This window comes from Mustela putorius, unplaced genomic scaffold, assembly GCF_011764305.1.
Source record: "Mustela putorius furo isolate JIRA1106 unplaced genomic scaffold, ASM1176430v1.1 tig00003836_pilon_pilon_pilon, whole genome shotgun sequence".
NCBI classification, from domain to species: Eukaryota; Metazoa; Chordata; class Mammalia; order Carnivora; family Mustelidae; genus Mustela; species Mustela putorius.
In genome coordinates, this window is record NW_025421989.1 from 20,165,001 (window position 1) to 20,180,490 (window position 15,490).

Consider the following 15,490-nt stretch of genomic DNA (forward strand, 5'->3'; position numbering starts at 1 on the left):
TGAGAAAGGTACGTTAAAATACTGTAATTACCTTTGAGTTTAAAGTGGAAATTTGCATCATAAAAGCCAGACCTACTGTCAGGCTGTTCACGCAGCATCACACCGCTGTCTCAGAAGCAGGCCATGGGGGCCCTTGTGAGCACAGGCTTCCCCTGCATGAGGGGCGGCGGTGTAGGAATCCCCAGCTTTGGTCCCCACAGCCTGTCTCACATTGTTCTCTATTAAAGCAGGGCTTTGGGGGAGGAACAGTACAAAAAGGACTCTTTAAATGCTATATTTTGAAAATGCTATTTTCTATAGAGTTTAGTAATTGTAATAAAGTAAGCATAGGCAACGTGATCATTGGACCTACAAAAACCAGACATTACCACAGAAAAATAGACCTGAAGTGTGTCTCTGCTGTTCTCTAAAAGCCTAGGTTCGTTTTAAAAGAGAGACATGGGGTGGAGTTCTTTTATTAACTCCATCCTAAGAGAGTATATCTGCACCTTTGCCCAGATGATTGGGTGCTGCCTGCAACCCTCATGCAGGACTTGCCAGCACTGTGGAGTTTAATGGGTCTGGGAAAAGCTTTGTTACATAACAAAGTATTTGAAAATGTCATGACAAGTGCATGTTTTTTTTTTTTCTCCTACCTGAAAATCATATTGGCAACTTCTCTATGACCTATAAAAAAAATTTTAAAAGGAAAATTTACACATTTTTCTTATTCATTACCTGCAGAGTGTTTATGTTGTTTGTCAGCGAATATTGATTCAACATTTTGTTGGTCAGTATTAAGGCTGGAAGTAGCCTTAAGGATATAAAGAAACCTCAAAACACTGCTGGATTTCCTCCCGTAAGAATCTTCTTGCTGCCCTTGACTTGGTCTTAACTGGTTTCAGTTCTAGTCATAATTGACCAGTTTTTTCCATTTACAAGATAGGCTAAAAATTATTTTTTAAAGGTCTTGACTTAATTCGTTTTGTTGTCCTTGGGTATAAAACAAGAACTCCTCCTGATGTAGGAGTTGGTTCAAATATTAGTTTTATGGTTTTGGATATTCACCAAGAACTTGGGCTACATACAGCATATTTTCAGTGAATTAGCAAAATTTATGTAATGTGAAGGAAAAATTTCTTCTTTTCATTAGTAACTGAAGTTTTTGTTTTTGCTTTTGTTTTTGAACTTTTGTTCATGGCTCATGTCTGGCCCATGTTTATTTGCAGTATCATTAATAGTTTTTTCTCTTTTAGCCTGAAGGGCATTTCCTTAAAGGCATGAGTTGAGAGAATTGTGTACAGATTCTCTTATGAGTACATTGTTTCTGTCTGTTTTGTTATCTCTTTATGGGGATCAATATATTAGAAGTTGTTCACCCTTTACTTTTTTCTGAATCTAGCCATTTCAGATTGTTCGCTAGATATCTTAGACAGCTAGAGGATGGACTTCTCTTCCAAACATCTCTAAAATTTTTAGCTGAGGTGGCTGAATCAGTCTTTGATGATCAGCCATTTTCAAAAAGTCCATTGACTCTTGGAGACACGGTGGAGTGATCTGGAAAGTCACTGGAGACTTACTCCAGCCTTTTACAGGAGTGCACATTGCTCTCCCAGCAAATAAGAGGGAATAGAATAGCTACTTAGAAGCTTCTTGGCAAAAAGGGGAAAATTCTTGACAGTATCTATACCCTCACACAATTTACTATAGTTCTCTTTCACAAGTTTAAGAGCTGGAATGCTTTTTTTGTCATTTGCTTCTAATAAGTACACTATCTAGGAGTTCAGGGTCATAATGGCACTATGTGTGAGTTACTGACAGGTTCTTGTACGTGTCAGAAGGCTAAAGAAAATAAACTAAGAGAAAGATATTAAATGTATGTGTCACTGAAGGAACTTCATGAAATGTTCCAAGAACCTTTCATTTTATTTAGGGAATTTTAATTATGAAACTGTTTTTCCTTTTAGCTTCCTTCTTATTTATTATTCATAGGTTGCACTTTAGGAATGAGTGGATTAGTTGAAATTTACCTGCTTGGGGTGTTTACAGATCACTCAGTAACGTTAAGAGGTATTAGGGTACTTGTTAGGAGGGGGATATAAACTGAAACTCTGGGTCGTGCCTATCTGTATTCCAAGATCAGAAGTTTACTTCCAAGTGACATTTGATAAGTTCCCCTTTAAGAGTCAACTGGGGTGGGGCGCCTGGGTGGCTAGTTGGTTAAGTCTGACTCTTGATTTCTGCTCAGGTCAGGATCTCAGGGTCATGAATTTGAGCTCCGCTATGGGCTCAGTCTGGTTGAGATTCTCTCTCTCCTGCTCCCTCTCCCTCTGCCCATCCCTGGCCTCAAAAAAAAAATTGAAAATCTGTTGGAACTGGAGGACAAATATATTTATTCAGTTTGGACCAAGGCCAGAACACCAGTAGATGTTACATTGGGAGTCTTGTGAAGAGCAAAGACCATTACACACAGTTACATTATTGAGAATGGAGTCTAAGTGTTGTTTGTCACCAAATGCCCTGGATTTGGCATGTGAAGTATTTACTGTGTACTCTTCTTTACTGTCCATAAACAACATCAACAACGTAACAATGTAAACAAACAACAGTTCCCTAAGATTGTTTTACCATTTCCCTTTGTAAAGCCCATGTTTTAAAGGTTGTAACTGGATGGTGGCTTTAATTTTTGTTTGACACTTGGCCATTTGACTTGGAAAAGTCACAAATTATTTGAAAGAAGTTTATTTTTATGGTAAAAAGTAGCTCTTGTCAGAGCTTTTTCCTGTGCTTTGCTTTCAAACGAAAGTTTACAGGCCATTAGTCCATAATGTGAATTAACCCCATTTGGTATTTTTCCTTACCTTTAAAATGCTAAAGGACTGTTATTCACTTTGATGAAGTGTTTACTGCATATTCACTGTAACTACATAACATTTTAAAAATCTTATTTCTGTAAGACTTTGGCTTTATTATTGTAACTGCTCCAGAATGTTACACAGATGGCATAATAGTTCCAAAGGCAGTTTTAGAGAAACCTAGTGGCAATGTATGAAGTAAAAATCCATTTCCACAATGGCATCACAAAATGGTCCCATTTGACTGCCTCATCCCATGGGGCCTTGGCCAGAGTAGGGATAAGTGAACAGTTTGGGGGAGACATGAATCCATTCAAATGTTGTCCCAGTTGTCTAAATTAAGTCTGCAGGAGCAGAGTCTCTTGGTTTTCTCACCTGAAGTTTTTGATTTGTTTATTCAGCAATGGTAAAAACAGTACATACGTATTTTCAATTACATGTTGAGTGCCATCCCAGATGTTAGAGGAACTAAGATGGCCAAGGTTCCCTGCTCTGGTGGAGCTTACAGTCTATCGGAGCAGCAAGGTGTGATAAACCACCAATCTGATCAGATTTTTGTGGAAGCAAAGAAGGGGAGCCACTAACCAAGGCTCCCTTTGTTTTTAGTAGACTATTTTTCAGAGCAATTTTAGGTTCACAGCAAAACTGAATGGAAGGTACAGAAATTCCCTGTGTACCCCCTGCTCCCAGCTTCCCTCATTGTCAACACCCCCAACCAGAGTAGCACATTTGTTACAGTTGATGAAGCTACGTTGACACAGCGTTATCATGTACAGTCCGCAGTTTACCTTAGGGTTCACTCTTGCTGTTGGACATCTGTTAGATCCATAATGACATGTATCCACCATTGTAGTATCACAGTGTATTTTCACTGCCCTAAATTCCTTTGTGCTCACCCCACTTATCCCTCCTTCCCCACTAACCCCTGCCAGTCACTGATCTTTTTACTGTCTTTATAGTTTTCCCTTTTCCAGAATGTCATATATTTGGAATCCTATGGAATGTAGCCTTTTCAGTGGGCTTCTTCCACTTAGTAAGGTGCATTTGAAGTATCTTCTGTGTCTTTTCCTGACTTTTTAATGCTGAATAATAGTCCATTATTTGGATATAACATATTTTTGAAGTTTTTTTTTTAAGATTTATTTATTTGAGAGAAAATGAGAGAACACAAGCACAGGGAGGGGCAGAGGGAGGAGGAGAAAGAGAATCCCAAGCAGGCACCATGCCCAATGAGGAGGCTGACAACGGGTCTCACAACCTGAGATCTCACAACCCTGAGATCATGACCTGAGCCAAAATCAAGAGTTGGACACTTAACTGACTGAGCCACCCAGGTGCCCTAAGATCTCCTTGTTTTAAGTTGCATTTCCCTGATGACGTACGATGTGGAGCATCTTTTCCTATGTTTATTTGCCATTTGTATATCTTCGGTGAGGTGTCTCTGGCTCATTTTTAAAATGTTTTTAATTTAATTTTATTTTTTTAAAAAGATTTTATTTATTTGACAGACAGAGATCACAAGTAGGCAGAGAAGCAAGCAGAGAGAGAGGAGGAAACAGACTCCCTGCAGAGCAGAGAACCCAATGCGGGCCTCGATCCCACGACCCTGAGACCATGACCTGAGCTCAAGGCAGAGGCTTTAACCCACTGAGCCACTCAGGCGCCCTAGCTCATTTTTTTTTTAATTGGGTTTGTTTTTTTATTGTTCATAGTGTTTTAAGAATTCTTTGTAAGGATGGCTGGGTGGCTCAGGATCAATCCCTGCAACAGGTCTCCTGGCTCAGCGGAGAGCCTGGTTCTCCCTCTGCCTGCCGCTCCCCCTGCTTATGCTCTCTCACTCCTGAGCTGTGTTATATATTATTTATTATTAACATATGTTATATATTATATATATTATTATATCTGTATATATACGTACATATAGATACAGATATATTATATATATATGTGTATTTCAGTGCCTCTGGGTACACTCCATGCTGGTCAATGGAGCCTGCTTAAGATTCTCTCTCTCCCCCTACTCCTCCCCCCCCCTTAAAAAAAGAGAGAGTTCTTTGTATGTTTCAGATAATGGTCCTTTATCAGATATGTCTTTAGCAAATATTTGCTCTGAGTCTATGGCTTTTTTTATTCTCCTGAGCACAAATTGCCTTTTAACTTTAGTGTTTGATTTTACCATATTCCTAAAACAAAACAAAACTTTTTTTCTGTTCCTGTTCTCTTCCCAGATGCTATCTCTTCTTACTCTCTGTCAGCTATTTATAGTAGGATGCTATATTAGTCTGCAATGCCTCCCATAACAACATACCACAGACTGGGTGGCATAAACAACAGAAATGTATTTCCTGACAGTTCTGGAAGCTAGAATTCCGAGATCAAGGTGTCAGCAGGATTGGTTTCTTCTGAGGCCCGTCTCCATGGTTTGTAGACAGCCATCTTCTCCCTGTCTTCACATGGTTTTCCCTCTGTCCACATCTGTGTCCTGATCTTTTCTTACACGAACACCAGTCCTATTGGTTTAGGAACACCCTGGCGACTTCACTTTAACATAATTCCCTCTTTAAAGATCCTGTCTCCGGGACGCCTGGGTGGCTCAGTTGGTTAAGCAGCTGCCTTCGGCTCAGGTCATGATCCCAGCGTCCTGGGATCGAGTCCCATATCGGGCTCCTTGCTCTGCAGGGAGCCTGCTTCTCCCTCTGACTCTGCTTTCCACTCTGTCTGCCTGTGCTCGCTCTCACTCTCTCTCTCTCACAAATAAATAAATAAAATCTTTAAAAAAAAAAAAAAAGATCCTGTCTCCAAATGTAGTCACATTTGGAAGTACTGGGGGTTAGGATTTCAACCACCACTACCCCCACCACCCCGCACAGTAATATTTGGTGGGAGGTGGGGCACAATTCAGCCCTTAACAGATAGTCTTCTTGGTGAATTTTTCCATATCCCTCTTTCAACATGTTGTGTTTGTCTCTGTCAAAATTGAAATACCAGGTTTTAGGACTCTGTTGAAGACAGGAACTGGAGCTAAAGCGTAAAGTTTAGCAAAAAGATGGTGCTGTAGCCTTAGCCTTGTGAAAAGCATCTGTCAGGAAGTCCAGTTTCTCCGTGGAGTCTCTTTAGGCCTAGAAGGACTGTTTTTCAGGTCACCCCTGTTTCTTGCCAAGGGATGTAGGTGGCCATGGCCCACTAAGCAGCGCCCATCAGGGTTGCTCTGCTCCTACACTCCTGTCAGAGAGGTGAAATCTCACTCACATCCCTTCACAGGGTCCTCAAAACAGCGCTGTGAGGCGGCAGCGGATTGGCCCCCATTATATTGATGAAGAGATTGAGTTATGTAATACGGGCTTCCTTCCTTTGCATTCCCATTGCACCCTTGAGCGCCCTTCTCACAGGACTTATTTTGAATTGTTCTATTTGACTTTCTTTTCCACCGAGTTCATTGAGGCAGAGGGTTGTATCTTGTTTATCTGCGCTTTGCCCACGGGGCCAGCTCACTAAACTTTCACTGAATGAATTTTTAGTAGAAAATAAGACCACACAAGCAGTTTCAAGGATATTGGAGCAGTTAGTCCTAGGAGGTAATTCTGTCCATGAAAGGAGGGCAATGTGCATTAAAAATTCTAGATCTTCCTATTTTACTTGGCTTGCCTCAGGTGTGCCGTAAATTAATGTAACCGAAGTTCATTAGACATTTTCAGATTTCGTGTCTGTTGTTTGAGCTCTTTGCAAGTTACACTGAAGACAAGCGCGTTGTGTCTCTTGTTTTGCTGATGCCAAATTTGAACTGAGTCGAAAGAATGTCATGAGCCGAACTGACTGCTCCTCACCCACACTACCACAGGATCCTGTTCTCTGCTTACCCTCAGCGACATAGTTACACCCATGAGATGTAGTAATAATTGTATTGTCTCATAGGAAATGAAGACCCAAGAGAGAGACAACAGCTAGTACTGAGAAGTGAAGGAATCTAAGAAAAACTGATGGTTTTTTTTAAGCAAGAAAATGAGAGTTTTATGGAAGAAATTATATGCTTTTTAATGTCTTTAGGAGTTTGGAGATTTCTGAAGGTCTCAAGACATCCCTTTTCAGTGTTGAGAATTTCCCCTATTTTTCTGAACTGCTGAAGTGAAATCTGGAGAGTTTTATTATCACTGGAAGTACCGAAATAAAAACAAAGAGCTGGAGTCCTCTCTAAGCCAGTCGACAGTCTTAGAATTTACTTTGTTAAATCCCCGCAAGGCATAAGAAGAAGGCTGTGGCAGAGACACTGTCTGCTCCAGTTCTTGTACCACTTTTTAAAGCCCGTGATCCTCCTGAAAAAATTGTTGTCAAATTTTAGAAATGAGCCTTTTCTCTTTTTCAGTAACTAAAAACAGTTAAGGCACACACACAAAACAATTCACACCTACCAGATACATATAAAAAGGAGAAGTTCAATTAAGCTCCAATCTACCCTTCTTTAAATCCTATTTTTTATAATTGTGAAAAAGGTTTTTTTTAGAAAAATCAATCTTGAAATCAGTAACTTTTACTAACTCCATTTTCCTTTTGTTTCATTTTCTTACAAATAAAAAAATGACTCGAGGTGTTTTGTTTTTTTTTTTAACTATCCCTTTAATTAGTTGAAGTGAACTTTCATCATAGGAGACTAATACAGCAATTCAGAAGATAGTTGCCTGTTTATGATTATTAAGTGGTTGTAGAAACACATAAAGAATTTTGATAATAGAAAAAGTGCTTCATACAACCCTGACCTTTTGAGAATTATTGTTATTAGACATTACTTACTTTTTTTTTTTTTTTTTAAGATTTTTTTTATTTGTTTATTTGACAGAGAGAAATCACAAGTAGATGGAGAGGCAGGCAGAGAGAGAGAGAGGGAAGCAGGCTCTCTGCTGAGCAGAGAGCCCGATGCGGGACTCGATCCCAGGACTCTGAGATCATGACCTGAGCCGAAGGCAGCGGCTTAACCCACTGAGCCACCCAGGCGCCCCAGACATTACTTACTTTTAATCTTTAATGATTTAGGGAAAAACTAACAATATGTTAAGGTCCAACACTGAGTAACCATTATGATACTCATCTGTAGCTTGTATGCCAGGTAGAACAATTAGTAAGAAACACTGGAATTGTTCACGGTTGTCATCTCTGGGTGAATTAGAAGTAATGCTCCTTTATACTTGTATATACTTTCTTAATTATATAATCTGAGCATGTACTGATTTTGTAGGAAGAAACAAATTATAAACACTGAAATTTTACAAATAAATGTTTTACAGAACTTGAAATAATTATTCCAATAATTTAGCAGTTGAGGGAGAAAATACCTTACAGAAGAACCCAAATCCACTTTTTCTTTGTGCATTTTTTTCCCCAAGTCAAACCAAAGCCCTTGCTACAATGTGATCAGTATACCAGCAGCATAGGCATCACCTGGGAGCTTGTTAGAAATGCAAAATATCAGGTCCTCCCCAGACTTTCTGCTTCAGCATCTGCATTCATTTTAACAAGATTCCCAGGTGACACCTAGGCACGTTAAATTTTGAGAAGCACTGATAGAAGACATTCTTCGCTCTTAACAACTAAGGCCTATTCTCATTTTATTCATTGGTTGGTTAGGGCCATACTTTTGGCAAGCCTTTATAATTACAAGTATGCAAACTACAGAACGCCTCCCAGGTTTATGGTCGAACTGGCATGCCAGTCTGGTCGTTTGAAATACATTTTGTGATTAAGCTTTTAAAATGTAGTGGCCTGACAAGGGCAAGGAGAGGGGGGAAAAAAAAACACCAAAGCCTGAGTTCTTCCGCTTTGTTTCTTCTTAACTTAAGTAAGAAGAAAGGTAAAGGAGAAGTCAGTTAAGATTTTCAAATGGCTTTCAGCTTCTCAGATCAGTGGCTTGTAAAAGAGAGAACGGGAGTGCAATTCTACCTCCACTTCTCTCGGGGCCCTTCTGTATGCACGCGCGGAGGGGCCGGCACCCAGCCGCTGCCTTCTGGGCCTCGTGACAGCATTGGTCTAACGTGTGTAAAGACTTCAAGGCTTTGAACTAGAACTCTTTTTACTTGAAAGCAAGATTCTATATCTTACATTTTGCTACTATACAGTTTACTTTGGAATTTACTTTTCCTCGAGTTGCTGGTCTTTCTGTTTGATTTTTATGCTCAGTACAAGAATGACAACATTGATAATTTTCCAGTGGCAGCATGGGGCTTCATACTGCTTTGTTTCTCTCTCTCAGTGCTGCCTACTTAGTTTTTGATTTGTTTTTTTAACTAAAGATGACTTTGCAAGGTGACAGAAGAGAAACTACATTTTCCAGGAAATTGTCACCATAGTTGCTTTGCCCATAAGTGGAAGTGTCTTGTCTCTGTACATTTTCTGTCATCTTTTTTAAGATAGCTAAAGTACTATATGAAAGTTGCCATATACTTGAGCGGCAAACTTGTGGATTCTGATAATGTTCCTTTTCTTTGAGCCCATTTCTGTAAATAGGCACTCCACGTTTTGCACTTTTATGTACATACAGACTTACAGGCATGCTATGATAACAGATATATTAGTTTTATAAAACCCTTTCCTGTTACATCTTTTCAATGGGCAGGTTTCTTGTCCCTTTTGTAGTAGTAAGTACAGCAGTGCAAAGGAGGGTACTGATGTTGCAGCATCTGTTTTGTGGTCGATGGTCCTCATTTGCAAAACATTGTCATTTTTTGAGTGTTGAGGGTAGGAAAAACCCAGTGAGATTTTTCTCGTGTACTTTTTAAAAATATACTTCTATCACCAATGAAGGAAAAAATATTAAACAATTTTCAGGCAGTTAGACCATAATGTGAGCTAATCACTTTATTTTGAAGAAAAGTATTTTTAAACAGTTGAGCTAGCGAATTTACTTTTAAAATGTATTGTGCTTACACAGTAGATGGTTTTATTTCCATGATGTTTTTTACTACATAATTATACATCTTAATTACGTAATTACTATCATAATTATTATGTAATTGCATGTACTTCCACTAATTACAAAATCAGGAAGTGTAATTATCTAGTAAAAACTTTATGAAATTTCATGCACTAAAAATTATTTAAAAGGCTATTCCAGTGGTCTCCTGAAAGGCTTTCCATGTTTAATCCTAGTCCTGACTTTAGTTTAGAACTTGAATGCACAGGCCAGGATAAGAAGGACAATTACAGGCAGACCAACACAAAACTGAGTATTGTGATATAAGTAAAATGGCCTTTGTTCCTTAGGAATTAAAGACAAGGAGAATTTTGAATTTCTTTGTGATTATCGAATTGTAAAAATAACATCTTATGTTTGAGACTGTCAATGGAAAGGGGAGATTTTTCTTAGGAAAGAATTGATTAACAGAATTGAGAGTCAAGGAATTTAGATTATAAAACAGCCAGGCCTTCTGTAATTCCTTAATGTGCATAGCTTATTTAGCGATCTCTGTCTCTCAAAGCGAAATAATAATAATGTCATTATTACTATTAAAATTGTTTCTTTAGTTTGAAGAGGGCTTTTTTTCCAGTTTGTGTTTGTATTTACTGAGATAGGAGAAAACATATCAAAAGAGCACAATCTTTTTCTACCACTGCCTGATGTCAGAAGCAGCTTTTGAGACATAAACATACGCACAAACATGTAACATCAGACCCTAAATAAAGACAGAAGGTTTAATTCAATAAAGCTATGATGCCTTTACCATTCAAAACGACATACAAATTGCACAGTGAAACAATAGTCATGACAGCAAATTAGATATGACATCTAAATTACACTACAAAAAGAAATCCCAGAACCATTTTTGGTCTGTAGGAGTCTATTTTAGCCCAGGTTTAAAACCCAGTCTAGAGACGGCTTTATTGTCTAAGTAGGGTAATGTTGTAGAAGACTAATTGGAGGTTGGTTGAATTAATTGCAGATTAATTAGGAGCAAGAGCTTATAATACTCAGAGAAGAAAGTAGATCCTTTAAGTATCATGATAAAATGTACTATAAGTTTCAGGAATATTAAATTATCAGTATTTGTGTAACATCCATAATAATCTATTATAACATGACTTAAAGCAATTGGGGTTAGATATAGTTATACTAAATTTTCCCCTCAAAATTAGTGCTTTTTACTGGAAATGTGTCGGATCAGCTACTTATAATGTATAATCAGTTACTTCTTTTAAAAATGCAACCTTCAACATTAAAAGGTCTATAGTCTTAGAAGCAGATGATATTCCTTTTTTTTTAATAGTTCTAAGGAAGCACTTTATTGTTTTATCAGTTACTAACTTTGTGTCCTTTTTATACCAGCTCAAATTTGTAATAAATGTGACATTTTTTCTTAAAAGTCAATGAAGAAATAAGAAAGAAAGAAAAAAAACAGCAACTCCACTTGCTTCAAGTAAATTAGAGGATATATAGTCATCCGTAAGTGTCTCAAGCTCTCAGATATTTGGGATTTAAGTAGATTTGATCTGAGTTGTATTTTTCTCTAACCATCTGGGATTATTTTAAAATTGCATACCCTTGGGGTGCCTGGGTGACTCAGTAGGTTAAGCCTCTGACTCTTGACTTCGGCTCGGGTCATGATCCTCAGGGTCGTGAGATGGAGCCCCATGTTGGGCTATGCACTCAGCACAGAGTCTACTTGTTCCTCTCCCTCTGTTCCTCCTCTGCTCATGTTCTCTCTCTCTCTCTCTCAAATAAATAAATAAAATCTTTTTTTTTTTTAATAAATTGCATACTTTTTTCCTCTTGGGCCTCTTTGCTCGTTGACCTAGCCCTGAATTTAATGTCTCCATCATTTCTTATCTTAACTCGGTTGTGTCTTAACATTTCTTCTCAGAAGTGCTTATATTCCCTCCATTGAGATAGGAGTTACCTCTCCTGCATCTTCTTAATCTTTTGCTTTGATTTTGGTTTTTACCAGTTGCATGTGCTGTTCCAGAATAGTCTTTAATGGTTAAAAGCTGTGTTTTTGCTTAACCTTTGTCTTTCTGACTATAGTGCAAATTTGATTTTTTAAACTGACTTAATGTTTAAATTGACAGGGTTCTGTTTTGTTTTGCTTTCTTGCTTTTCCTATAAACTGGCATGTTTATCACCCTCTGTAATTATTTAAATTTTTTATCATTATCAAAGGGAAGCAACCCCAACTTTTCAATTAGCAATAATTGCACCTCAGATAAACCTCATTGGCTATGATATTACCACTGCACAAAGCTTGCAACCTTAACTTTTGAAATTTAATTGTGTCATTGTGATGGCTTCAGTTACCCAGTAGCCCCAGGCCGAGATCTGGTATTAATTTGCACGTGATTAGTCAGTGCTTATGTATAATTTTAGGCTGTTCTACCATGTCCATATAATAGGTGCTCCCCCTCGTATGTAGGGAAAACCCATCATCAATTGGTCTCATTCCTAGAGGACTTCTTCCTATAGATGTTACGTGAATTTATTCACACCCATCAGCATTCTCTTACCTGGTGGTCGCTAGGACAGTGACTAGATGGAATTAGTAGCCTGCCACAGAGCTCAGTTGAATTAACTTTGATTGCATTCTGCCCATGTAAAGGCCCTAGGAAACCTTTTTCCCCTTCTGTGAGCCCTGCTAGCCTTAGCACCGTCCCCTAGAGCTTAAGGCTTTAACCAGCTGTGCTCACAAAAAGATATGTTTGCTGGCTAATTTTACACACTCATGTGCTTTGGTTGTTTTAAGAAATTATTATAAAATCAGACTCACACATAGGATCATAAACCAGGTCTGTGTGTAAGTCTGGTTTTCTCTGTCTCTCTCTTCTTCACACCCCACCCCCAAGATTCGTTCTGTGAGTGTTGCTGTGCTGTGGCTCTGCCTTGTGTGATCTGTAAAGGGCACAGTGTAAGCATTATGTCCTGCTTTAGACATAATAATACTTGGGATCCTTTTCTTATTCATGTACTCACCCTCCGAACAGCTACTTTTTATAGAGCTGAGCTTGTTCTGGAGAACACTCACATCCCTTATTTTTTACTTTTCCCATTAGATAGTAGGGTTGTTGACATTTTTTCCGATGGAAAAACAACCTTAAATTGATGAAATGACCCGCCTGAGGTAGCAAAGCTGGGGAGTGTGAGAGCCCAGCATTCTTTCTGCCATCTTGCAGCTGCCCTTTTCTTCATCTAGTAAAGAAACATCATCCTCACGGCAAATGACTACTAGACGGGAATGGCTCGGGCAAGTTCCCCATGGAGGTGGAACCTGAGCTCAGCCTCGAAAAGTGGGTGAGACTGTGAACACGCACAGTTGCTGGCATGTAGTCTGAGATTAATCCTTTCTTGCTTGCTATTCTTTAAGTGCTCTATTGCTTATCCAGCTTTTACAAATTCAAGAACATCATTTGACAAATGCATGATGATTTTAAAACATATCTGAATTGGAGATTTGGTCAAAAAGCGCTTATTAAGAGGCTGGCTTATGTGAAGCTTTAAACCCAACACCGGAAGCTGGGAGGCTCTTGTCTCTTCACTCCCCACCGTAACCAGTGGTGGTTCTTTGAAAGAGGTTGACTCCATCCTGTAAGATACATCTGTCAGAAGTGTATCAAAATGTTTTCCTATCCTAAATAATTTAACTCAGAATATAATCATGTAAGTATTTTGACATGAAAATCTTACATACTGTGATATATCCACTTAGCTTAAAACAGACATCTTTAACTTTGAAAGAAAGAAGTATGGCAAGACAAAACAAAACAGAAATAGGAATTAAAAGACAAATGACAAACTGACCTAGTTTTATTTAGAAGAGGCAACTAAAGTCCTGTTAAAGTACTGTTCTAGGACAGTAGAATGTAAAAATGTTTTACTTTGAAGCATGGTTCTTTCTTTCTTTCCTTTTTTTTTTTTTTTTAAACGATCATCATGGTGAGTGTTTAGACATATGCAGGACCTGTTCGTAAAGTACATGTTTGCCTTAGAAATAATTCCAGTTGTATTGGTGGAGTACAGATTGTCTTACCAAAAATATTATAGATGCTAATAAGTCAGTAAAATCTAAGATAAAAGAGTGGGTCTGCACCTGAGCCTGTGTTCAGGAAATTATTCAGCAGAGCACACTTTGGTCTCTCTTAGTCAAGGCTTTATCACATTTAACAAATGTGCCACAGTAAATTTATTAGTATGCTACAAAGAAATTTTCAAAATAATTAAGACTAAACTACACTTGTCAAAATAAATGAATGAAATACAATTTTGAATCATCTTTCTTCACTTATTGCTCATTTGCATAATTCAGTAACTTACACAGGAGTCTTTCAGTCATTGGTGTGAATTAGCAAGGTTCTGCTATTCCTTGTTGTACGGGTGGGAATTATGCTACCATGTAATTAGCTATTCCAGACATGGACTAACGGGAAATACCAAAGGGCACAGCAAAATCTAAAGAGACAAGGCAGGGAATCTAAAGACAAGAGACAATCAAAGACACCCAACAAACTCAAGCTGGTAGACCACAGGGAATTTTGAATGAAGCCTCTTAATTTATTTTGAGAATAAGAAATCAGTAGTATGAGAGAAATCTCAACAAGATTAGCTGACTAAGCCTACTTAAAAAAAAATATCTCTATAGTGCATGGTGCGCCAGGTTAACCACTCCTGTTTGTTAGTCTGTATACAGCTCAACAAATAGCCGGCAAGTCCTTTCATGGGTATATAGTGGCTTTCCATTGAGGTTTTCACTCTTTGAAGGAGGTCGTTTATACCAATGAGATCTGTAGATGCAAATTGCTTTCCCTTTATGTGAGGGGTCATTCCTTTCACAGCCGACTTGCTCATCTCTTTTATAGAGGTTTTGTTATTTTTCTACTGCTCCCAGAGGAATGATGTTAATCACACAGACCCCCATACCCACCCTCCAACTCAGCATCCAAATCTTTTCCCTCCAGCTCTGTGAAACTTTTGTGTGCTGATCTTTGGGAACAAAACAAGCTGTTGGCAGGAGCCCTTAGCCCTGAATTAGGAAACTTTTTACTTCTCTCAACCTGGAATTTTTTTATTTTTTTAGATTTGCTTCTCTTTTCACCTAATTCGAAGGAAATACCTTTCCTGTTGCAGCAGAGTGTCACTGTAACATGCTCGGGCTTGTGGGAAATCTTGGAAGGGAAGCAGTGTCCTGAGAATGTCCTTTTCAGTTTGTATTCCCAAATGATGTGAACTCATAGGAACCAGAGGAACAGAAACGTGAAGGGATCAGTTTAAGGGTTAGCTGTGAAAACCTAACTTCTGATCCTGTTACTGAAAGGCGGGGGAGATAATGTTAGTCTTTTGCCTAAGCTTAAAGAATCATGCAAACACTCATAGGTTTTAGCCTGTAATGTTCAGGAGTCTTAGGAAGAAGGGGCTTCAGACACATGGTCGGAGCACTCTGTAAATATTTGTTGTTTCTTTCTTTCCTCCTTGCCTTTCATCCCCCCTTCCTTCTCTCTGCTAGCATCTGTCGAGCACCAAGGGCACTGACCGGGACTCCCAAAAGGCAGTATAGGGTAGTAGTTAAAAGCTTGCGCTCAGCAACCAGAATAGCCAGTTCAAGTGTTGGCTTTCCACCTCTTGTTAAGTAAGTAAGCTTGGGGTATGTGACGAACCCCTCTACTGCCTCATCTGTACAGCTTGCCTGATAGTG

General features: G+C 38.7%; 1 protein-coding gene and 1 pseudogene across 2 annotated transcripts in view; one reads left to right on the top strand and one right to left on the bottom strand.

Moving 5' to 3' along the window:
* POLA1 (DNA polymerase alpha 1, catalytic subunit) overlaps nt 1-15,490 on the top strand; it is a 307,449-nt gene that overhangs the window by 238,894 nt on the left and 53,065 nt on the right. For both annotated transcript variants that reach the window (XM_045089421.1, XM_004769147.3), the window contains one exon: nt 1-8. This exon is cut by the window's left edge and continues 89 nt beyond it. In XM_045089421.1, coding sequence (XP_044945356.1) covers nt 1-8 — 8 coding nt within the window. The remainder of the gene's footprint in view (nt 9-15,490) is intronic.
* On the bottom strand, nt 11,934-12,056 carry LOC123394763 (annotated as a pseudogene).